This window comes from Crotalus tigris, unplaced genomic scaffold (assembly GCF_016545835.1).
Source record: "Crotalus tigris isolate CLP2741 ecotype Arizona unplaced genomic scaffold, ASM1654583v1 scf7180000023618.1514416, whole genome shotgun sequence".
NCBI classification, from domain to species: domain Eukaryota; kingdom Metazoa; phylum Chordata; class Lepidosauria; order Squamata; family Viperidae; genus Crotalus; species Crotalus tigris.
In genome coordinates this window covers 390,723-416,881 of record NW_024100082.1, presented here as the reverse complement: position 1 = coordinate 416,881, position 26,159 = coordinate 390,723, and the positions used below count along the sequence as shown (strand labels likewise).

General features: G+C 36.1%; 1 protein-coding gene across 1 annotated transcript; it reads left to right on the top strand.

Annotated features, from left to right (window-relative positions):
* The first annotated feature begins 10,095 nt into the window (after positions 1-10,095).
* On the top strand, positions 10,096-17,324 carry IL10 (interleukin 10). The gene is made up of 5 exons (XM_039320080.1): positions 10,096-10,242; positions 11,108-11,170; positions 12,172-12,321; positions 15,243-15,308; positions 17,232-17,324. The coding sequence occupies exons 1-5, from the start codon at positions 10,096-10,098 to the stop codon at positions 17,322-17,324; spliced, it is 519 nt and encodes a 172-aa protein (XP_039176014.1).
* The last annotated feature ends 8,835 nt before the right edge of the window (positions 17,325-26,159 follow it).

Genomic DNA, 26,159 nt, shown 5'->3' with positions numbered 1-26,159 from the left:
GGCTACAATTCACATTTTGTCCTTTGGCAGAATTAGGACAGCATCCTATTCTTGATCTATCAGTGGCCTTTAATACCATTGACCATGTATTCTTCTAACTCACTTGTGGAATTAGTTTTGGGATTATAGTAATTATATTCAACTGGAATTGATGGTAGAGAAGATATCAAACCAAACACCCTGATATGTGAGGTGCCACAGGGCTTATACTTCTCTCTTTAAGATTCTGCATAGCTTCTGCATGAAGCTATTAGGTGAAGGCATCCATAATTTGGGGAGCTGTGGGTATTTGGATCCAGAGATAACCCAAATGTATCTCTAGTTGAAATGGTCCTATGCCTCTCAGGACTGGTATTCAACTTGGGGGTTTTTATAGACCCACACCTCCATGAAGGCCTTCAGACATCCATCTTGTATGCCAATTGTGCTTTTTTTTTGGAAGCCATCTATATTGGAGGTTTGGTCATCTGATTTGTAGACTATCTAGAGATTAAGGCAGCAAGCTAGAAACTGGGAGACAGTGGGTTCAAGTCTCATCTTAGCCATGAAAGCCATCTGGGTGACTTTGGGCCAGTCATTCTGTCTCAGCCCAACCAACCTCTCTCGGTTGTGAGGAAAATAGGATATGTTGGATATGTTTGGCATCTTAAATTATTTGTAAAAATATAAACAAATAAACTAATAAAAAACAAACAAACAAAACAAAATCTACATGGAGTTCATGTTGAAGACCACACTGCAGCTTGTCAAGAGTGCAGGCTGTTATGTCCCTTCCTCCTTATGAGCTGCACTAGAATTGGATGCAATTTAAGTCATAAGACATAGCTTCTATCCATCCTGTTCAACCTGAGAAAGATGGCATGCTTTGGGTCCCATCAATAAAGCAGTGTCATCTGACAGGATCCAAGAAGCACACCTTCTTTTCACTGCCCTGCCCTCTAGAACAGCATTCCCCTGAGATTCATATGCCCTCCACTCTGAACTTATCTTTAAAAAGCTTTTAAAAGCTGGCTCTTCTCCCAAGCCTGGACTAATAAATGGTGGGATCCTTACCAGTGCTGTTGAGGCAATATAATCCAAGATGCAACTTTCCTAGTAAGCAGTAATTGATTCCTCATAACCACAAGCTTTTCATTAATGTGACATCGTTTATTGTACAAAAATAGTATAAAGGGGTTTTTTTTAGATTATCAAGTATTTCCTGTGAATGGGAAAAAAAGTAATAGGAAATAATGACATGATTTGTCAATTTTGTTGTTATTTCTGAAAAGGACTTATTTTAAAGAAATTATGTTATGATCTAATATGTCTTTACAATATTTTTTTTATTTCATGGACCTAAAGAGCTAAGACCTGAAACTGAGGTGACTGTCTGGGGAAAAAATATTACAGCAATATTTTAGAGCACAGAGGGGAAGAAATACTGCATCTTATAATTTTCCTTGACAAATTATTGTGTTCACAGAACTTATTCTCCCAACATGAGGTACTACTGTTGTACTGTAATTTCTTCCCATTTAGCCAAAAACAATTTTAAGCCACATTAGATGTAATATTTTCTAGTAGCCTATTAGTCCACCTGGAGATACATTTCTCTCTTTGGGGGAAAATATCTTATGTAAAAATAAGTTTTAAAAAAATCACTCTACAAGGAAACAAGTAAGCATCTGAACCATCTGTTTTACTGCTATTCTCAAACTGAAACTAGTAACTCTGCACTGAGTCTATCAAAGTCTTTATTAGAGATCTTCTGACTTTTGACGTAGTACAATTCATAGATCATCTAAGAGGTGCAGGAAATATATGAATTAAAGAAAGATACTTAGGTAGTATAAGATGTATATCCAGAAAAGAATTTCTATGGAAAGAACTTGCATATTGAAATGGGACAAGTCACCACAGCCAACTCACCATGACCAACTCCCCATGGGACAATTTAACAATTCAATTATTTAAAATAAATTTTAAAACATTAATTTTTGTCATTAACATTTCATTTTGTCCCTCCTTTTGCATACTTTCTTTAATGATTCTATTCCACCATTTCTTTAACATTAGTGTAACTCTTGTCCTGCAGTGAGTTGTCCCACAGCAAATGAGTTAGCCTCGGCAAGTTGTCCCACAATAAGTTGGCCATGGCAAGTTGATCATGGTGAGTTGGCTGTGGTGAGCTGGGTGCAGTGAATTTTCATAGATCCCCTTGCATATATCTCTAAGAAAACAAAGGTAGAAAATAGTATGGAAACAGGTTAAACATTACCTTTCTAATGTCCCACCTGTTATCGGTTTTATTCTTGGCATTGTTCTTAATTTTTAAAAAGGACAACGTCCTCATCTTTAATCACATATATTTTGCCTATTTGTACCTTAAATGCATTTCATCTGGATGGAAATAATTTCTTTTTCCCTGTCAATAGAAATAAGCTGAAAAGATTGAGAAATAAAAATCTATATGTGGCATGAGGGAGTAGGTGTTCAAGCTCATATCAATACTCAGCATCAGATTTTAGAAAAAGGAAACTTGAAAGTCACACGTGAGCCTGCAGAAATATCTTTTTTGCTTTCTTTTTCATAGATACTAAAAGCTCAACAATGTTTTTTTTTTCTTTAATCTAACCACAAAGCAGAAGAACAACAAACACATAGAATATGTCCCAACCCATGCATTTGATGGAGAGTATTGAAAGAAGTTACTCTGGTAATATTTTTGATGGTTCTTGTCTTTCGGTCCTGATGACTATTCAATTTAGGTTCTTTATGTTTAAGTTTCTCTAATGATACAGCCAGCTCTAGATCCATCTTTTAAAAAATAAAAAAGAAGACATAAGAAAATATAATATTAATAATAATTCATTGACAAAATTGCCATCAGTTAATTGAAAAAGGCAGCTTTATTCAAAACAGTTTACATCCTGCCACAACACCTGTAACATTGTCAAACATCAACATCTGCCTATCTCAGGTTGTTGGAGAGGGCTTAATAGGTAGATAAAAATGCCAAATCCAGTCTGAACATCTGGCTGACTGTGCAATGAACTATGTGATAATTCAATAGAATTTATTTTGTAGTTGTACTGCTGAACAGTGCTCTGTCTTCTAAGTAATTGGATCAAGCCAATTATATCAGAGATCATAAATCTCAATTTTGATGGGACATAAAATTAATTTGGGATGAAAAAACTTGAAATAAATAATATATGAACATCAAAGAAAAAGGTTTTCTGTCCATCCTTCTCTCCTATGCTGCAATTATCTTCTCCAAAAAGTTGATGCTCCCTCTTGAATGTGTGAAGTGAAGGGATGTGTGCAGGGGGAAATTGTAAAAGAAACAAAAGAAGATAACCACAAATTGTATTTAGATGCTAGGATAATCACCTTAAGCCCCCAGCAAGGAACATAAGATCATACCACCAAAATTTCAAGTGCAAAATGTCTGAATTCCATCAACCTGATGTTATTGTTGGTTTGTGGTGATAATGTGAATTGGTTCCTCTAAAAGGTCTACTGCTTCTATTCCCACCCTTCAAATTTATCAAACAGTCAAAATATAGGTTGTAAGGGGGAGCATGACACTTGAAATGTCACAATATCACAAGAGACTATATTCAGAAGTTTGCAAAGACTGACAAACAGACCTGACCCATGAAATGTTGCCAACTTCCTAAATTATTTTAAACTTCATAGAAGGACCAATTGCAAACTCCTCTTCTCCCTGATAGGCTCTTCATATCACTCCATTGTTATTCATTCCTCATTCTCCAGAAACATTTTTATCAATGGGAAGAGGCAGCTATGCATATGTATAAGATAACTAGAATGATGAAAACTATAGGTTAGAAAAGGCAGTTGTCAATCCAGGAATTCAATCAATTAAAAATAACAATAAGGAATGGACTGCAATGTTATTCAGATGTATTCCTTCTATAATTATATGGATATATATGCGGTTGATCAAATCACATCATGCCTTTCTTCTAGGCCTGTGCTTCTGTGAAGGCTTGAGCAAAATAATCCTACAATGTTGCTTTGTAAAACTTTATTGATTTCCTTGTCATTTGCACTAAGCTTTCTCACAGCCAACCCAACTCTTTGGCAATGGCAGAGAAAGCTGCAAGATGATACAGAGCACTTCAGCTAGGTCAGTGGTGGTGAATCTATGGCACGGGTGCCAGAGGCGGCACTCAGAGCCCTTTCTGTGGGCACGCGCGCTGTCGCCCCAGTCCTAGGCCTTCAGCTGGGTTTTATAAAATCTTTTCGCTTTAGGCCTCCATCGCCGTGTGCAAAAAAAAAAAGGTTCAATTAATCAATCAATTTTAACTTCTCATGGGAAAAAAAAGATCTTGCAAAGTTGGAATTGATTGATTGAACTTTTTAGTCCCACCCAGTCTGCTGTTACCACCGCAGCCATGCCCACCCAATGGGTCACACCCACCCAACGATGCATATGTGGGTTTGGGGTTGCAGTTTAGGCACTCGGCCTCTAAAAGGTTCACTACCACTGAGCTAGGTGAATCAAACCCAACAGGCTTACATTCTACTTACTCAAGGCATTTTTAAGCTATCATAAAAAAAGTTTGGTTGTTAGTTTTTTTGTGCTCTGCCAAAAATGCAGTTATTTTATTTGTTCACATGTTTATTATTACATTTATACATACAATAGTGCTTTGCCAAAATTAACTTCTTAGTGGAACTGACTACGTTTCTTTTAATAAGGCATTTTCCTTAATGAGAAGATGAATAAGCATGTATGTGTGTGAGTGCCCTTTTAATATTTAGTCATCTTTCCAGCAGATTGCAGCTTCTTTACGTCATGTCATTTAAATCTGAAGGGAAACCCTCCCATGGGGCTTTTTCAGCATTTATAGTGAGGTGAAGGAACAGCAACAATATTTTTCAACACTTCATAACACTCAAGGAAGTTCAAACATTCCTTTAAAAGAAGTTCTAAGGAAGTTTGAAGCATCTGAGAATGAGGTAGAAAAACAGTATAGGAAAACAGATTAGAACATTGTATTAAAATCTGTCTTTTAAGAGGCTACAAAGCAAAAGAGGAAACAGAAGATCAGCATCAGTGTACTTTATTTGCCCAGAAGTTATATTACCATCACCTACCAAACTTTTTGAAATGAAGGGTATTGACAACGGGGGGACTAAGGTGGTAAACAATTACAGGTACTGTATATGATGTACTTGTTCAGATGATGCAAGTACATAATTGCAGTGTTTGGGGGCATGATAACATTTGTCTGAAATGGTATAGGATTTCCTGCCTGAGCAGGGGATTGGACTAGAAATCCTCCAGGTCCCTTCCAACTATTGTTGTTGCTGTTATCCTTCACATGTATTCATTCTGATGCTATCACAGATTGTTGGGGCCCTAAGTTTTACTTTACCTCTATCTCTATATACACACAATATATACCATAGGGGCCAGGGACAGGCTGCCAGATGCGGAGCAACTCAGCGCATTATGGACAAGCACAATCAATGGGCCGATGATGCGCTCGAGAAGCTGGGCGCAGAGGCAGGTCATTATATAGGCTAGCTCCTAGATCTTCTTTTATTCCAACTCTGACATTGGCAGTCTGGCCGACGAAAGCTTAGTGATTTTTTAACCACAGGCTTGTTTACATTAAACAGTCTGGTTTATTCTATCCTGGTGTTCATTTTCTTTTTTTTTAACTTAGCTAATATGATGCCCAGGGTTCGCATTTTTAGCATTTTAAAGGATTTTATATATAAGCACGAAGCCGAAGACCCAAGCCTGAAGATGACGAGTGGGACCTCGTTGAAACGTCACCAAGATACTCTCAATCTTACATGGGAAAAGACCCGAATACACCAAGACCAAAGAATATTAAAAACCAAAGAATGCCAAAGAATATTAAAAACAAAACGGTGATTCCTGGGTAGACTCATGTTAAGCAATAAAATATACGAACACCAGGAAGTTACAAAACTATAAAAAGTTTTAATAAAACCAGAATAAAACCAAGCTTTCACTGGCTTCTGCCAGCATCATCAGGGTAGCATCCAGTCGATGGGAGAAGCTATTTATAAATGTGGCACTCTTTGCGCCCGGCTTCTTGACCTCGTCATGGGTCCCAGCCAATCCACCTGCGTTTTGATCGTAGTTTCTGTGTTGCAAGCTGTAATTTCCTCACTTTCCTTACTTGTGCCGGTACCGCAGCTCTTCCTCCCTTCTTTGTATGACTGTAAGTCGGGGGGACTCCTTAATTTTACGTAGTTAAATGTGCACTGTCTGTGTTTATGTTGTTTATTCTCCTCATCCTCCCTCTTAGTACTCCCTATTTCCATTCTCCTCCCCCTGTTTCTCTGTTTACGATCCTCCTTCACAATTATATCCTCATTGTTTGTCTCTGTAGCCCAAGATTCCATTGTGTTTGTATCATCCTGTTTCCTGATCCTTCGTATCACTTTGTTAACTCCCCTTTCTATTTTCTCTTTAATGGGGATGATTTTAACATCTTCTCCGGAATTCGTGGCACCCACAAGTTGATTGTTAACCCCTTCTCCCGAGGGGGCTGTCCCCTCACTGTTGTTTATACATTCACTCATTACTTAGGAGTATGCAATCCTCCTTAAAGGGAGAGAGGCGGAGTCCTTGCGGTCATGACTTGCATCTCCTTGTACATTCCTGCAGGGGGTCGTTCCTCTCAAATTTCTGTGAGAGCGTGTGGAGGCTCTAAGATTATAACAAACAGGCTTCCCATCTCCCCGTAATTCTCCTATATTCCCAAGGCGAGAGCAGCTCAATAGGGAAATGTCATTAATGGAGTTAGTTGCAGGATTGCCGGTGGAGTTACACGTGACATTCCAATCATTGAAATCATGATTGTTTAATAGTCCGGGGTCTGTACAAGATCACTTCTTTGTCAAACTCCTCACTGTTCCTGGGGAGACCCTCGATTCATCGGCACTTGGCTCTTGGTTGTCAATACACTCCTGTGCCCATGGGGGATGGGCATACGTTTCAGCAGGTGGAGAGTTACTCAGCTGCTGATTATTCCCTATCTGGGCATTTCCAAGGCTCGTCTCCTCCGTCAACCTTGGTTCTTTGATGACTTTTGGACTTCAATACCCAGAATTCCTGAACCAGACATGCTGACTCAGGAATTGTGGGAGTTGAAGTCCATGAGTCATAAAAGAGCCAAGGTTGCCTACCCCGGTCTAGTACTAATGCTACATACACACACAAATACACACATTTGTATGTAAGTGATAAACCTACAGAAGCATAACAATCATTTTTTCTTAGTTTCTGATTAATATTGTTCTTAGTTTCTCATTAACATTAGGGCTTGCTATCAAATATTAAAAACCAAAAAAATGGCCCCTGAATGACTTTCAATTTAGTAGATTTTGATCATTTTTTGAAATGAATAATTTAGGAATTGGATCTGCTGTCAAGCTGCTTTTTCACTAGCTAAGATTCCTCCATCAAGGGATGGATGTAGTGGATAAAAAAGACAAAATGGCAGCTGCAACTATTTGATCAACAAACTCCACACACACATACACCTCCCCCCACATATGTGTAATATGTTACATACACATAAAAAGTTAAAAAGACTTCAGTCAAGCAGTCTTTGATGTTGTCTTAATCTATTTAACCTCCCTACAGAACCCCCTGCCTTTACATAAGCAGAAAAGTGAGCATAAGATTTAAGTGGTGTTAACACTATTGTCATCTCCAGAACTCTTTCCCACATGTTATTATCCTTTCTTTTTAGATGTCTTTAGACACCTGATGACTTCAGATAATACATACAAACCGTTCATGTGACATGACAGAGACAGTTATCTAAATGAAGATTCCTATTCCCAAAATTTACTCAAAAATGTGTTGGCTACCTAGCTCACATAGTTCAACTAAATTTAGTTATAGAACCATAGTATTTATACAGTCCAGGACAGTGGTGGCGAACCTATGGCACGGGTGCCAGAGGTGGTACTCAGAGCCCTCTCTCTGGGCACGTGCGCCGTCGCCCCAGTCCTAGGCCTTCAGCTGGGTTTTATAAAACCTTTTCGCTTTAGGCCGCTGCCACCGTGTGCAAAAAAAAGAGGTTCAATCAATCAATTTTAACTTCTCGTGGGGAAAACAAAAATCTTGCAAAGTTGAAAGTCATTGATTGAACTTTTTAGTCCCACTCAATCTTCCGTTACCACTGTAGCCATGCCCACCCAATGGGCCACACCCACCTGGCACCTGACAATGCATAAGTGGGTTTTGGGTTGCAGTTTGGGCACTCGGACTCTAAAATGTTCGCCATCACTGGTCCAGGATCACAAAATCATAACATTGCAAAGAGTAATATCTGACTAGAAAAAGTAAAGTCTGAATTATCTATTATTATTGCATGATTATATTAAATTAAAGTACCAATCTGAATTACAAGCTTCTTTCAAAGAATTGACTTTTGATGTTCTTTATTTACAGGATTCTAGTAAAGAGTTTAGACAGGATTGTTTATTTCTTTGTCATCCTACAGCCCTTCTAAAACAAAAAGATAGATTGTTTTTCAAATGAAAAAAAAACAAAGAGAAAAAAATAACTTCAATATGAAATAGAAGGCATTATGTTTCACCTCCAAAGGAAATAATGAACCAATGTAATAAAACATTGTTCTCGATTATACATAAAAGAAACATGGTCTGGAGAAGGTGAAAGACTATTTACATGTAACACTGATCATGAAATTTACAGCTCAACAAAAAGGAAGCCATCAATAAGCCAATCACAGAGAAGAAGAAAAGAAACAAGATAAAAAATGAATTTGAAGGACCACATTGTTTTTCTGAAACATAAGACTTTTAAAGAAATCTTGATGAAATCATTAACAAGAGGTTTATATTGCTTTTATTTGCAAAGAGGGAAGCATCCAACTTATTATACAAGCCTATCACTGTATTGAATGTAGATTATAAGCATTTTATGGCTATGCTTATAAAGTGGTTGAATGATCTCTTAACCGATCTAATTAAGCCAGATCAGGCTACATTTGTTCTGAAGAGATATCAGAGAGATAGCATCAAATGCAATGGATAATATGAATAAAAGAAAAAAACAATAATATGGGTCTCCACATGGAGACACAACATTTATAATAATCAAAAAGTCAAGAAAAAGGTAAATTTCTTTTTATCACAAAAATTCATTACTGTGAAAAGGACATTTATTGGGAGTAGAGCATTGGGAAGGAAGATATAGCAAGAGAACAAAATTTCAGAAATCAAATTGGCAAATCAGAAGCTAAATTATTTACAATAGAAACGATTCAGCAGGTCTTAACAAGATGATAAATCCACGCTTGCCAAGTATGAGTATAATATTTTAGCTTTTTAGGGAAGGTGGTTGAGAAGCACTGCAACTTCAGAGGATCCTGGATGAAACAAGTCTAAAGATCTCTAAGAAAGACTATTACAGACTTGATGTAGGGTTACTGGTCTCAGTTTGAGGGAAACATAGTACAGATGGATAGAATACTCAGTTATTTCCAAGCCCACAAAAGGTACCCATATGCAGTCAATTGCTTTATCATTAACTTATTTTATTCAAATAAAACTTTGTTTATATTTAAATATATTTGGGGATTTTATGTTCTTTGGGAAAATATTGGCTTTTTCCCAAAAATGATTTGCTTACCATTACTGGTAGGTTAGTAGGGGAGAAATAATTCAGTTAGGTTTGTAGAGATTTAAGTTAGCAGAGATTTTTCTTATTACAATGACATTTACCTAAAGGAATAATAACACAACGGAAAGCGTATTTCCACCAAAGCCAAGATAGCATAAGCATTACCACACATTTACAAGAAGCAAAATATGTTTTTTTTAAAAGAAGGGGGGGAGGTGGGAAAGTTCTACTCCAATAAGCACTTTTAAAGGGAGTGGGGAAGGCTCAAAAATTTCTGATGGGAAGAAGCTGACATTTGGGGTTTAAGCACCACTATCCTGATGAAATCAGGAAGGAAACTACTGCTGCTTTGAGGTATAAATCAGGGGCTGATCAAGGTGATGACAATCTAATTTTCAAAAATCAAGCGAGTCTAGAAAGGAAGGGTCAGAAGAGAGATGAACTCATTGATAGCATATATGCTGCTTTCGCTGGTGCTCAAGAATGCACATTCCCAGCTCATCAACTGTGGACACTTTTCAGACATCCTCCCTCTTAGACTCCGAGAGTTAAGAATCACATTTAACAAGATCAAGGATTATTTTGTGAGTATATTCATCTTTTGTTCTAGCTCTTTTCATCTAGAAATTTAGGAAGGGGGAAATGTAAAAGGGCTGGGTTTCTTTGTATAATGATACAAAGCAACAGATGGTTGTGTTCTTTGTTGCTAACTACAAGTAATAAGTAGTTTGGCACATAATTCATCAAGAAATTTTATGCAGGCTCCAAGCAAGAAAATGACAAATGGAGAACTTTCTAATATGTTTAAGTCTTTTCATAATAAACAAATATGCATAGTATAATTGTGTCTCAGATAAAATTGCTACAGTGACTAACAATATATATTTGAGGATTGGAATTGCTTATTGAAAGGATTGGAATAACATTCATTGTTTAATGTCACATTCATGCCAAAGTATAAAAAACATTTACCTTTGAAAATTAACTTTCAGTATATCTATAAATATAGTACTATTTCTCTATTCTTCAGATGTGCATGAAAGAAAATAAATAATAATATTTAATATTGTATTGGTAATATTAAATAAAGATAAGAGCTTTTGAAGGCAACTGAAATATATTCAATATATAAGAACAAATTCTGAGCATCTTCTGTTAAATAGCTTGCAATTTTAGCTACTATGCACAAAATGATGCAGTTTTAAGGATAGCTTAGAGGAAAACAAAGAGATGAAAAATTGAAAATAGTGCCTAGTCTATGTACTGTGCTTTTTAACCAAATTTATTGACTAAGACACATTATACAATTTGATGATTTATGGTTTATAAATCACAAAATGGATAAAGAAAAGACTTGGCTGTTAGGTATTAGTACCACATTTTTTTCTAAATTAAATTTAAGTTCAGATTTTCTTCATTAATATTTTCTTTCATTGCTTATTTTTATAGCAAGATAGAGATTCTGAGCTGGACACCATGTTACTAAAACAGGATCTGCTAGAAGATTTCAAGGTGAGATTTTAATTGCCTTCACCAGATTACTTGGAAAGAAGTGTGGGGGATCTGGAAAAAAGTCTGCGATCATGGAACTATATTCTTGGCGGACTTAATTCTTTTTAGTGTACCTATCAAACATCATAATGGAGGATTTTATATGAATCTATAATAAAGTGAATTGAAAATACTAAATGACATGCACATTGTATTAATTAATTAATTAATTTCCTTATTTCCTTTTTCACTTATTTATAGTACCGGGAAAAATCATACATTTATAAACTATTGTAGAAAAGTCAGAATTCACTCTACAGATGTCTGATAAACAAGACTGAATAACAGATCCAGAGAAACTCTTTGATACATTGATACTCAATATGTTTTATTTATTTCATGAATGATAAAATTTGAAGGGAAGAATGGCCAAGCTTAACTCGTACATTCTTGCTCCTTAAAATCAGAAAAAGGATTGCTGCTGCTTAAGACAATTTGTTCTTAGAAGGTTTACACAATGTAGATCAAAGAAAGATTTATAAAAATCTTTATAAAAGTTTATAATTAACTTTTAAAATAATAATTTTATACTTATTGAGATATGAGAGAGGGAGGGAGGGAGGGAGGGAGGGAGAGAGAGAGAGAGAGAGAGAGAGAGAGAGAGAGAGAGAGAGAGATGATTTTGTGCCAGTTTGATGATGGAAACTCAGTACAAAAAACTAATAAATTACCTGGACATTTCCTCAGTCTGCAGGGAGGAGGAGCTGTAACAAATTTTGCTCCCCTGTTACAAGTCACATGAAAACTTTTTCTCTGGTATCAGTTTCCAGTTCTGATTTATCAAGTGGCAAAAAAATCCTGTTTAAATATAACTTCAACATTTTCACTTCATCCTTTCCATCCATGGATTAGAGTCAAGGGATAGAGCAAAACGTTATATTGCCAGACTAGAATAGAGTCAACAGGATATATGCAATTTCATCTTCATCTCTTACTATTATTGTTCTCTCCAATTCTTTTAGGGTTACTTGGGCTGCCAGTCAGTGGGAGAAATGATCCATTTTTATTTGGAAGATGTCTTACCCAAAGTAACTACAGACAACCCAGTAAAGAAGGATGTAGACTTCCTTGGAAATATGTTGCTAGATCTTAGAAAATTAATCAAACGCTGTGTAAGTATTTGTGGTTTCTTTCCTTGGCTTGTCTGACTTGCTATGTCTGCTTGCAGAGGGAAATCCTTGCAGAGCTAGAAACAAACAATAAGATAGGTAAAACATGAGGCAGGGACTTGGGTATTAACACCAGTTTTGTGGTAAGCTATGTTTCATTGTTTGGTTGCAGCTTTTTATACCATACTAGAGCAAACATTTGATCTAGTTTCTAAATCAAAGATAACTGCAGAAATCTGGCGACACTGGGACCATGATAAATGTTTGGTCACTTTGAAAGACTACTTCTTCATGCAGAAATAGTGCATTTTATATCATTTCTTAAAAATCTGCACTGGATCAGTCCACATTTTGTGCCAAGAAAATCTAAATTAGAGAAATGCCAAAATTAAATACCTAAGTCGCATTCTGTGGATAGAGTGCTTCTACTATTTAAGCAAAAAATTCTAGAAAGCTTTGATATTTTAGTGGCCTTAATCATACAGCTCACATTAAAAACATGAAATTTTCTCAGCACTCCCTTCTCTGCCTAGCAATCTTTTCTGTGCAGTGTTCTAGGCTACCCAAACCATGCTTGGCTATAGATATTAAGGGGAAGAAGGGATAAGGTTACTTTTAGAGTATTTTGTTGACAGCAGTAGAGACATAAAGCAGAGAAAGTAAATATTATGCTATTATGTATGAAATAATAGCTATTTCATCATCAGAGAATCTGTGGATTATATAATCTATATTAAGAAATCGTATTTCCCTTAAAGTAACTATATGTAAAATGCTTACCTAAAAGCAGCTGCTTCTACAGATTATAAATGCAGAACTACATCTGGTGGAAATATTAGAATTGTTTTATTGCACTCTCCTCCCTACTGTGTCATCAAGTTACAGAATGACTCAGAATGTAAACGCAATTCTGTAAAGGAAGCCTTTGCTTAGCAGAATAGATGGGAAATACTTCTTTCTAGTCTTCAGTTGAGGATAAGGCCTATTCATCAGCTTACACATGACAATAAGTCATTTCTAAGAACGCAATGTTACAAATAGCCCTGTAGAGTCTCAGTGCTTTTTGAGCTTGGTTATTTGCTTTTAGATGTTTCATTACCTGACTAGGTAACAACCAAGCTCAGAAAGTATCAAGGACTCCACAGTTCAACCCTGAACCACAGTACATATATTCTCTTCTATTGGAACAATAGCCCTGCTGGATCACATGAAGATCAGTATTTTTTTATCACAATGGACTGTCTTTAGGGTGCTCAAAGGAGAAAAAATCATCTTCACTATTGTTCACCTGCAACTGATATTTAAAGGTTGGAGATAACAATAGCTCTTAGTAAGCCTTTGCCTGGGATGAAGGAAACAAAAAGGCCAAACAAAGCATTTACTCTGTGAAACTAATTTAAGAGAACTGGAGTTAAAAGAGAGAAATAATCAGATAAATGTTCATGCAAAATTAGGACATGCTTTGAAGATTGGGTTGCACTGGTAGACACACGACTTTGGTATTTTGTTGTGTTGCATTATGATGCCATTAAGGTTTTCACATTTCTATTAAGTTTTTAATGATGTTTCTAATTGTTGCTATCCAATTAAGCATTCCAAGTCAGCAGCATGCAGAAACAGTAAATAAAAAATAATCTATAAGATCTCTTCACATTTATTTATTGGGTAATTCTACCTTCAATGGAGGGTATGTTATTTTGAACATACATACTCCAGGAGTATCTCGAATAAAACGAATACAAAAGAGCTAAAATTGTTGGTACATCCAATGTTCAATTCATATAAAATCATATTTATCCAAGTCTTTTCCTGTTGTTTGAATTTACTACATATACTCATGAAGCCCCTGTTCACACATACTTGAAGCAATTTGTATTCTACATAAATTTTATAATACTATGACACATTATTATGACACATCATAATGTGTCATCTTTTTCTATGTGATAAATGTACATACTGCTTTAACAGCTCTTTAGTAACCAGATCTTTTTTCAGATATAGTGATCCAGTCAGTGCTGCCCAATCTATTCTGCAGCGCCCAAAGCTTGTAAAAAGAATATAAATAATTTTCTTAACTTAAATAGTGTATTTAGTGAGAGAGTTCCAAAAAAGACCCATACTCAATGCAATCAAGAAATATATGTTCCTTGATAGGAGAAATAGAGTCTTCTTTTGATAAACTATCTCTGATTTTAGGGTCTTGAACTGGTTGGTTTGGAGTTTGGGCTACCTATTTGTGAAATAAAAATATTTCAAGGACAAATATGTGTAACTTGTAATTAGTCCTTAATCTGATTTAATTCTTATTTCCACTTCCCAGCAATGCCCAGAGAGAACTAGCTCAAATATGCACCAAGATGGAGTAGGCTGGTTTAGACAGTGGAATTAGGCAGAAATTTTTGTTAATGTGTTAAACTAAAACTTTATTATATTTAAAAGTGAAAATATATTCTTTATATTTAAAGGAGAAAAAGAAAAAGAAAAAAGCATGGGATTGTAAAAGTGGGTAAAATAGTTAAATATTGTTTATTACTATATTTTAGTGTAGTATAACTATACTATGCTATACTATAATATTATAATATATTATTTCTATAACCTCTGGGTATTAGATGATATAAAGTGCAATTATTAATAAATGAAAAAGGAATGCATATATTTCCATGTTAAATAGTTGTGCATAACTGATTATATATAAATTCTGGATTTTTACATATAACCTCAGCATCAAAGGAGGCATCTCTCCTTGTTCATGGAGACTAGATGAGCACCACAATGTGTATATGCAATATCCATTAATTATATATTTGTGTTCAAAGAAGCTGCTTTCACCTGTGCATCTTCCTTGCTTACCTGAGGCATGTAGCTGTGTCCTTTAGAGGTTTTGAAAGTGCTAATATTCCTATGTTTCCTTCTCACAGCACAGGTTTTTCATCTGCGAAAGGAAGAATAAAACAGTAAAGACTATCAAAGATACGTATGAAAAGGTAAATTTCTGAATTATATTACTTAACTTGCCTTATGAATCTCTGCAGTTCTAAGAAAACTTGTCTCTATCTTTGAGAATTTTTGTTTGACGATGTGGAAAAGCCAAAGAAGAAGCTTGTTTGAACCCAAGTTTTGCATGAGAAGCCACCCTTAATATGAATCCTTTAGATCATTTTGGTGATAAATCAAAGAGAGGAATAAATAAGATTCCCTCTCTCCCTCCCTCCCTCTCTCTCTCTCTCTCTCTCTCTCTCTCTCTCTCTCTCTCTCTCTCTCACACACACACACACACACACACACACACACACACACACATCATACCATACACGTTGTGCTAGTGGTTTCAGAATTAAAATCTGAATCGAATAGCCTAAAGAGAAATTTCAAAGAATGTAGTAAAAAGTGTTCTATAACCAATTCACAAGTTTGAAGTTTAGTATTTCTTTTACTTATTGCAATGATGGCGAACCTTTTAGAGACCGAGTGCCCAAACTGCAACTCAAAATTCACTTATGTATCATCAGGTGCTGGGTGGGCGTGGCCCATTGCGTGGGCGTGGTTGCGGTGGTAATGGCAGACTGGGTGGAACTAAAAAGTTAAATCAATCAATTCCAATTTTGCGAGATCTTTTTTTTTCCACGAGAAGTTGAAATTGATTGATTGAACTTTTTTTTTTTTTTGCACACGGCTGCAGAGGCCTAAAGTGAAAAGGTTTTATAAAACCCAGCTGAAGGCCTAGGACTGGGGCGACAGCGCACGTGCCCACAAAGAGGGCTCTGCATGCCACCTGTCTGCAAGACAGAGGCACTATATGCATGATCCTTCTTATTTCAGCAGTTTGTGCCGAATATCTCAAATGATGTGCTCTGAAGGCTTTCTCGTTTAATCACTTTGTTCACTTTGCACATGAGGTATCTCTCACACTTGTGGGTTGTTGTTTGAGGATCTATTTCTCTCTTTAAAACTTTCTCCTTTTTTTTAAAGTTCAAATCAAATGTATGCAATTCTTTCCTTGAAAAATTAAAATAAGCTTTGGTCAATATTACCAGATAATATGAGAAGTAGAAATAGCGTCTGGTGTTTGTGTTCCCGATCTTGTTCCCCTTCTTTACCACCCTCTTCTCATCCTGTTGCTCATTTTACTAGTAACAGTCAACATTGTTTTCAAAAGCAAATATTCCAAGTATAATAACAGCAATGAACATTTTTACAATATTTATTAATTATATTTATAGACCACCATTATCACATCAACTCCAAACTGTTTATAATTACAAAAATGCATAAAATCTAAATTAAAACAATAGTTAACAAATGTCTATGGAGTTTCTCAGTCATCCAGGTCATAGTTGTCCCAAAGGAACACGAGGAAACTGGACTTTCTTGTCTTCTTTCTTTGAAAACATTTGGCTTCTCAACCAAGAATTCTTCAAAGTCCAGTTGCCTTGTGAAAAAGCATCTTTGGGACAATAGTTAACAAAGTGACATAAAAATGAGAAACCACAAATACAACCCTAGCAGATCCCTAGTTTCATAGCAACAACAATTAGATCTCAAAAGATCTATGAACATTCCATCTTCACAGCTTTATGAAATGATTAAAGAATAGAGGCTGTTGGGGTGGACTATCTCACAAGGGGGAACCAGAGACAACATTTCTCCTAAGCCCCTATTCCCTTTACTTCCATTATCTGGGCTACATAATCATTTTTACCCAGGACAAAAAATGGGATACATCAGTGCTGCATGTAGCAGGTGTTCTTGAAATTATCGGGAAGCCAATGTTTGTAAGGGTTTAAAGACTAAAACTAATACATATACTGAATTGTATGCAGAAAGCTAGCCAATGCAACTCCTACAACAAATTATATTAATAGTACTATATTAGTAATAATATTGTAATTATTTTTCTTTCTTATCAGCTGCAAGACAAAGGGATCTACAAGGCAATAGGAGAATTTGATATTTTTGTTGACTACATTGAACAATATCTTATCACGAAGTTGAAAAACTGAATATTTTTCATAGCTGAGAAACTTACTTTATAAATGAAAAATGGAGATTTGTCTTTTGCAAACAGTGTTCTGGAAAAATAAATGAAAATGCATGATAGCGTACTAAATTTTTAACTTAAAATGTATTTATTAATTCATATACCTCAGTTTTATCAGTGTTTTACATGTTTTAAATGAGAATGTATTACATAATTTATTGATTGATATGTTTACATAGAACATTATTTTCCTTTTGTTTTCTTTACAGCTAGAATGTTTAAAACTAAATTGTTCTAAAAAAAATAAGTAGAAATAAGAACTTCTATTATTTTCTTATTCTTTAGCTCAATGTTTTCATTTAAATCTCAGCTTTGTGATCTGCAGTTTAGAAAAAACTGTACAGCTTTAAACATGAGTTGTTTGTCAGACCACTGTTTAAAAACAAACAAACAGATATGCTGGCATATCCGTAGGATTGTATCCAACAGTGTCTTTGCCTGCTGGAAGATTTGTGTTAATAGAATGAAGGAAATGATTATTTATTCCCCATATTTGCAATTTCCACTCTTTCAGTTGCGCTCCAGAGTTTTGACATACCTACTTTTCAAAAGCATACAAAATGTTTCACAGGGGACTACAGAAAGCGGAGCAAATTTAACAAAATTTGCATTTCTTCCAGTTCTACTTTGTAGAATCAATCAGTTTTGCTTCTTTGATTTCTGAGAGTGCATTGTTTTACTGCTATGCACTGAAATCTGCTTTGTAAGTACTTCTGTACCTATCCTTACTAAATGAATTTTAAATTCTACTTATAAAATTATTTTCTCAAGCATAAGATTTGCCTTTAGATTTTGTCAGGCTCTTTCAAGCCTTTTGATTTGCTTATAATGCAAAGTTTAACAGATCATATATTACTTTCATTGTGTAAGAATTGTGAACTGCTTTTTTTTAATTGAAGGAAAAATAACAATCTTATAAGCCATGAATGAAAATAAAATTCATTATGTTAAAATTCAGAACCTCCAGCTAGCTATGCTAAAATTACACATGCAAGTTAGCAGGATTTAATGAATGGATGGTTATAGAGAAGGTTATTCCTCCAATATCAGAACACCAACTCATCATATATTAAATGTTTCTTGAGGACTGTGATTACAGGTAGTTCTCGACTTACAACCACAAGTGAGCCCAGAATTTCTGTTGCTAAGTGAAAAATTAAATGAATCTGGCTTCCCGGTTGACTTTGCTTGTCAGAAAGTACAAAAGGGGATCACATGACCCTGGGACACTGCAAACATGATAAATATGAACCAGTTGTCAAACGTGTGAATGTAAATCATGTGATCATGGGAATGCTGCAACGGTCATAAGTGTGAAAAATGGTCATAAATCATTTTTTTTCAGTGCCATTGTAACTTCGAACAGTCACTAAATGAACTGTTGTAAGTTGAGGACTGCCTTTACTGTAATTTGGTAATCAAGAGCTTTCTAGCTCTTTTTTGAGAAAAAAAAATCAAATATTCATCCCACATCACAATAATTCCTTGGTCTTAAATTAGTCATTTAAACATATCACTAACTTTTTTCCCCCCTAAAATAATTCTTTATTACCCATGGCTAAAAGGAAATGTGCACATTTTGGCTTCTATTCAAAACATTCTGAAGTGATGAATAGAGAGAAATTGTCTCAGTTCCTGGATCCTACTGATAGTATCTTCTATGGTGCAATTGAGAAAATGAAAATTGTTATAATTTTTTTTTGCTAAATAATCTGTGATCTTTGACATGGTGTATAAAAGAATACACACTTTGTATATTTTAGCACAGAAGATACAATATGTGTATCTTGAGTAGATGAATCTTTGACTATTTTTGTCATTTTAAAAAAAATAAAATTGCACTGCTCTTATTTCTTTGCCTACTGTTGTATTCATCAGCTACACTATGGAATATTGCCAGGATAAAATAGAAAAATCAAGAAAGATTTTTAAAAAGATTTTTAAAAACCATCGATATGGGTGATTTAACGCAAAAGAAATATTCTTCTCAATTTTTTTAAGTGTTCTGACAGGACAATTTGATAGTGAAACCAATTATTAGAGAAATTATTTCTTTTATTAGATATGACTCCAGAGAAATTATATTTGTCTGGAATACTTTAAATTGGATTTCTGCATTAAGCAAAACATGGGACTACATCAGTGGTTCTTAAACTGTTTGACCCAATCACTTTTCCCCTTTTCAAATAATGTCACTATCCCAACAGAAACAAAAAAAAAAATCAAAGACTCTGTTGTTTTCTGCAAGTATCTCATCAGAAACCATCTTAGGAAACAGGAGGAGAGAGGTAGAGAAAAGATATGATCATAGGACCAGAGTGGCTCATAATTGTTGAGTTAATCAATTATTGAAAAGTGTAGCTCTCTGTCTGAAAAAAGCTAAACTTCATTTAGCATATTTCTAGTGATTTATGATTTATCTCAAAAAAAAAAAACCCTCTTCCCTAGAACATTTCACTATTAGGAAGTAGCCAGTATATAGAAACATTGTGTTTATGTTTTGAAAGTTGGGTTATTCTTTCCTTAGTCAACCTTCCTTGTGTTTGAAAAAAAACCTACATGTTGACACTCAGAAGCTTTACAGTATCACAGTCTTGAGAGAGATGGCATGATTAAATTTAACAGGAAAATTGATTATATTGTACATCCTACAATTCATAAAAGAATGTGAGTCAAAAACCATAATATAGTGTGAGCTTCAGAAGGGAGGATCTAACTATGACTGCGATGATCATAATCAAAATCCAAAATTGCATAACTCAGGAGACTAAAAGTTTGTGATTGTGAACCATGGTGATGCCTAATATGAATCATTTCATCATAATTTGTCAGAGTTTGTGTTATTAAAGGCCATAGATGAAGCAGACACATTTTTCTCTGAAAATATGTACAGCTTGTTCTCTGTTATGTTAAATAGACACAAATTTCTAAATTTTCCCATAAGGAATAAAGACAAATAGTGAGTAATAAGAATCATTTGAGTAGACTGTCAGAGATATCTGAGAAAAAGAACAATGCGTAAGAATTTACAAACATTTCACAGGCCCTATTTTTCCACAGCAAATAAATAATTTTATTTCAATAACTTATTTATCTGTGAGAAATTTGGTATCCAAATCTTAGATAAATCCAGATTATTCATGGATCTCCTCATTCAGGTTTAGCAGCAGACATGCACATTAGCTGTAAGATGGCATGGAAGGCTATTTTCTTTCATCTTGCTGAATTGGCCACTGAAAAATATGTTTGTTGTTTCTATTATTAGTAGCAATCTAGCAATGTACTCTTTTTCCCATCCAGGGAACACAAAAAAATAAATGAAGGGGAAAAAAGCAAAAAAAGAATGAAAAATAAATAAAATATGTGCTAATAAAACCATCATCAAAATAATATAATCAAATCAGTAAACATATGTAGATAGATTAGATAGATCAGCAATCCCCAATTTTGCTGGCTCCATAGACTGGCAACTGGGGCAGGGGAGTGGGGGGGGGCCTAAGGGTGGTGGTGGTTTTGTGCATCCAACCTACATCCTGTACATGTGCAAATGAAGCTTTGCACACTCATCCACCGCTTGCATGGACCAGTTCCCAACAGGCCGTGGACTGGTACTGGTCCGCAGACCAGAGGTTGGGGACCCCTGAGATACTAGATAGATAGATAGATAGATAGATAGATAGATAGATAGATAGATAGATAGATAGATAGATAGATAGATAGATAGATAGATAGATAGATAGATAGATAGATAATGAAAATATACAGTGTGGTCTTAGAATAGTTATAAATGCCTAAGTTAAATATGCATTCCATTATTTAAACAAAACAGGATTTGTGGAGAAATTTTCCTAATTGCAGCCCTGCAACTGAGAATGCTACATTATTTCTGAATAATGGAAATGGCTAGGAAGGGCTGCGGTTTTGTTAGAGCTCAATGAAGCCAAATTTGTATGAAGTGATTCAAAGCAATGTTTTTGAAACACAACATTTTGTGACTATTTGTTTCAGACTACACTAGCACTGGGCAAAGGGGATGGAATATTTTCTATTAGGATGGCTCTAGGCAGACTTCCAATCTTAGTGCAATTTCAGTCTGCATTAATAGAAACATACTATGTCATTGTAAATCCTACTTCAATGTTATTCTGCTTCCATCTATTTTTTATCTGAATAGTTTTCAGTTCTGGATTCTGCGCTATAAAAAAGAAAATCAGATCAAATGGCTTGATAGGATGGCAGCAAAGAGATAGAAAAACAGGTCTTATGTGGAAAGACTAAAGGAAATGTTATGTTCAACACTGAGAAACCTGAGCATGGGATAATTGAATACTATTACTTGAGTCCTAGATATATACAGTATATAAATATTCTATCTGCAGATTCAGTTCAAAAAATTGCTGAACTGAGTTGTGAACCATCAATATGAACTGGATGCCTAGTCATCATGTTAGATAATTTGGATGCAAATATATTTTTCCAAATGGATTGGGATAATCCAAATCAAATTTCCCTCTTAAGTATCCCAATCTAATGTGGTCATATTTTTTAATCAGTTCAAATGCTTAACTTAAAAAAGCAGGTTTTTCAAACCACATTGATTTAAACTGGATTTCGCATAGACCCACAGAATTCAAAGGTCCCACTGTGACACATTTCAAATGCCTGAAATGCTTCTCACATACATTAAAATTCTATTTTCTGCTGACCTACATATCCTCTGCTGCTCTTGGTTTACTCAAATTAACCATATTTTCAACTGTGTGGGTTTAAAGGACATGGCCTGATAATGACATGACTGCTCACTGTGAAGAGAGGAGGACAGCTGGTTTCCTACTAAGTGAAAAGAAGCTAGTTCAGATAATCTAGAAGACAGAAAAAACTCATCGTCATGTTACATATGATCGTGCAACTTACTTCTAGGCTATTGCAAATTTTTGCCAATGCTTTTACAATCCCATTGCTATGGAGAAATTTCAGAGGTTGCCTCTATGTTAGAGGCACCTTCAAGGCTTCAAGATTGTGGCTCCCCAAAAGTGTTAGCTCTTGTCTCAAAGCCCTTCCTAAACGTTTTACTGCACTGAAATGTTAACGTGGCAGTTTATGTAATAGACCAGTGATGGCGAACCTTTTAGAGATCGAGTGCCCAAACCCTAACCCAAAACCTACTTATTTATTGCAAAGTGTCAGAGCTGCATCAGCATTGTGGTGCCCTCATGGGGGGGGGCAGGGAGGCACCTCTGAGTGCCACTTCTGGCACACAAAAATCAGGGGTGCAAAAATGGGCCACCATGCTGCAAGGCGCAAAAACAGCTGTGCCATGGGGTGCAGATACAAGGCGCTGCACCATGCAAGAATAGGGCAGGGCTAGTGAGTATCACGCAGGCACTAGTCCTGCCCCATTTGCTGGCAGTGATGGCGTGTGTGCCAACAGAGAGGCTCTGAGTGCCACCTCTGGCAGGCATGCCATAGGTTCACCACCGCTGTAATAGACACTTGACATTTGAAAATTACATAAGGAATTGGCACTTTTAAAAATGAATTAACTAATTTATTATGACTCCTTTGAATCAGTATTGACCCTCTGGTGACTGCCCGGACAAGTCCCTGCAGTTTTCTTGGCAAGATTTCAGAAGTCATTTTCCACTGTATCCTTTCATGGGCTGAGAGAGATTGACCGGCCCAAGGTCACCCAGCTGGCTTTGTGCCTAAAACAGGACTAGAGCTCACAGTCTCCAAGTTTCCAGCCTGATGCCTTAACCACTACACCAAACAGATTTCTGAATTATAATTAGAATTAATTTTAATTAAATTACAGAAAATTAGAAATACTCATAGCTGTGTCTTCTTGCAGCTCTGCAGCTCTTTTCACTGTTCCAAACTGTGCACTCCTACAGCATGCAGTTGTTTGGAAAATTGTTGAGATGGAGGGAGAGTTTATGCCTCATTCAACCATATTTCTATGCATCATGTTTCATTTCTTTGCATACTGCAAATATTATTAGGGATTGGCTATCAAATCTCTGCAGTGGTATTACAACTGCATTGTAAGACACAAAAGAAAAAAACCAATAGTACTTCCTTACACCACCATGATTTTGTTAACAAGTATGTTAAATGAAAAGAAGCTAGGTGGGTCAGTGGGCTGGCTGGTTTGGAAGTTGTTTGAGGGGGTACTTCATTTGTTGGAACTTCAACTGAGTGACCTTTTGAAGCAAAACTATGGAGCAAGGTAATATTCTGCTTCAAATGGTCAGAGTGGAACAGCCACAACACTTCACTTTGATAACAGAGTAACAGAACTTTCTGTATGTGAACATGGATTTCTGTTAGTAAAATGAAATGGCTGATCAAAATAAGATTGCCTTCTACATTTCTTCAAGTTGAAGCGACTCACTTGAATCAGACAAAGCACCTGCTTGAGATGGATTCCAGGCAATTTACCCAGCTTATTAACTATCCCACCCAGGCTTTGATCTCACATGCTTTCAGCATCTATGGAAATGTAATTAAAAATTTTACTGCCTACTTCATTGACCAAAGTTTCCTATAAGATTCAGGGATAGAAGAAAGAAATACGTTTACAGAAGAGAGGATGAAAGGGATCTGGATAAAAAGCAGCAATGTATTTAGATTTAAAATAAGCATTTTCAAAAAGGCCTATTCCTCTTTTTTAAAAAAAACGGGAAGATCTAATTCTGATTTTAGCTGCTGAAAAAGTTTGCTGAGTTTGCTGCTTTGATAAAGCAGTTCTTCAATTTCCATGATATCCTAGAAATAGGACCTCTGCCCTTAATTTTCAAACCAGAAGATCAATCAGAATAGAGTTGGAAAAGGATCTTGGAGGTCTTCTAGTCCAACCCCCTGCTCAAGCAGGAGACCCTATACCATTTCAGATAAGTGGCTGTCCAGTCTCTTCTTAAAAACATCCAGTGATGAAGCACCCACAATATCTGAAGGCAAGCTATTCCACTGGTTAATTGTCCTCACTGTTAGGAAGTTCCTCCTTAATTCAAGGTTGCTTCTCTCCTTGATCACAGCATTGGGGGAGTTAATGGGTTGTCATCAAAACTATACTAGAGAAACACATTGTGCTTTGCCTTTAAAGTTTCTTTTTGCCTCTTTACAAAGCAGAACTCAGGAATAAAATGATTAATATGAAACTTGGAATCATACGGTTTGAAGGGATCTCAGAGGACTTCTAGTCCAACATCCTGCTCAAGGCAGGAGACTTATATCATCCCAATCAAATTGTTGTCCAGTTTTTTTTAAAATCTCCAGTGATGGAACACCCATAACCCCAGGAGGCAAACTATTCCATTGATTAATTGCTCTTACTGTCAGAAAATTTCTCCTGACTTCAAGGTTAGATCTCAGTTTAACAAGCTTCCACCCATTACTTCTTGTCCTCCCCTCAAGTCACCTAGAAAATAAGGCAATCCCCTCTTCTTTGTGATAAGCCTGCAATTATTGGAACACAGCTTGCAAGTTCCCCTAATCCTTCTCTTCAATTGGTTACATACCTAGCATCTTCAACCTTTGTCATATGATTTAGTTTCCAGACCCTTTATCATATTTGTTGCTCTTCTCTACACACTTTCCAGGGTCTCAACATCTTTTTTGTATCATGGTAACTAGAACTGGATATACTATTCCAAGGGTGGTCTCACAAGCAGGATATATAGCAGTAATATCATTTCTCGTTGTCTTGATGTTATCCCTCTGTTGATACAGCCTTGTTTTTTTGTTTTGTTTTGTTTTGTTTTTTGGCACCTCTAGCACACTGCTGGCTTGTAAGTATGGTCCACTAAGTCACGTAGATCCCTCTCATAGGCACTATTACTCTTAAGTCAGATACCATCTATTCTACAACTATGCATTTGGTTTTTCCTGGACAGGACCTTACTTTCCTCACTACTGAATTGCATCTTGTTGAATAGGGCCCAATATTCAATCTATCAGGATCCTTCTGGACTTGAGTCTACCTTCCAGAGTATTGGTTACTCCCCCCAGCGTGGTGTCATTTGCAAATTTGATGAGTGCCCATTCTATCTCCTCATCTAAATCATTTGTGAAGATGTTGAATAGTACTGGGCCTATGACTGAACCTTGAGGTACCCTACTACATGCTTCCCTCCATGCACGGAATACAGAATAACAGAGTTGGAGGTCTTCTAGTCCAACCCCCTGCTCAACCATTCTGGACAAATGGCTATCTAGTCTCTTCTTGGACTAGCTAGTGAGTGTGGTTGGTCAGCTAATTGCAAATCATCTGGTGTAATTAGTAATAGTAGTAAAGTTGGAAGGGACCTTGGAGGTCATCTAGTCCAACCCCCTGCTCGGGCAGGAAACCCTACACCATTTCGGACAAATGGCTGTCCAGTCTCTTCTTAAAAACTTCCAGTGTTGGAGCATTTACTGCTTCTGGAGGCAAGCTGTTCCACTGATTAATTGTTCTCAACTGTCAGGAAGTTTCTCCTTAGTTCTAGGTTGCTTCTCTCCTTGATTAGTTTCCACCCGTTGCTTCTTGTCCTGCCTTCAGGTGCTTTGGAAAATAGCTTAATTCCCTCTTCTTTATGGCAGCCCCTGAGATATTGGAATACTGCTATCATGTCCCCCCTTGTCCTTCTCTTCGTTAAACTAGACATACCCAATTCTCGCAACCGTTCCTTATATGTTTTAGCCTCCAGTCCCCTAATCATCTTTGTTGCTCTTCTCTGTACTCTTTCTAGAGTCTCAACATCTTTTTTACATCGTGGTGACCAAAACTGGATGCAGTATTCCAAGTGTGGCCTTACCA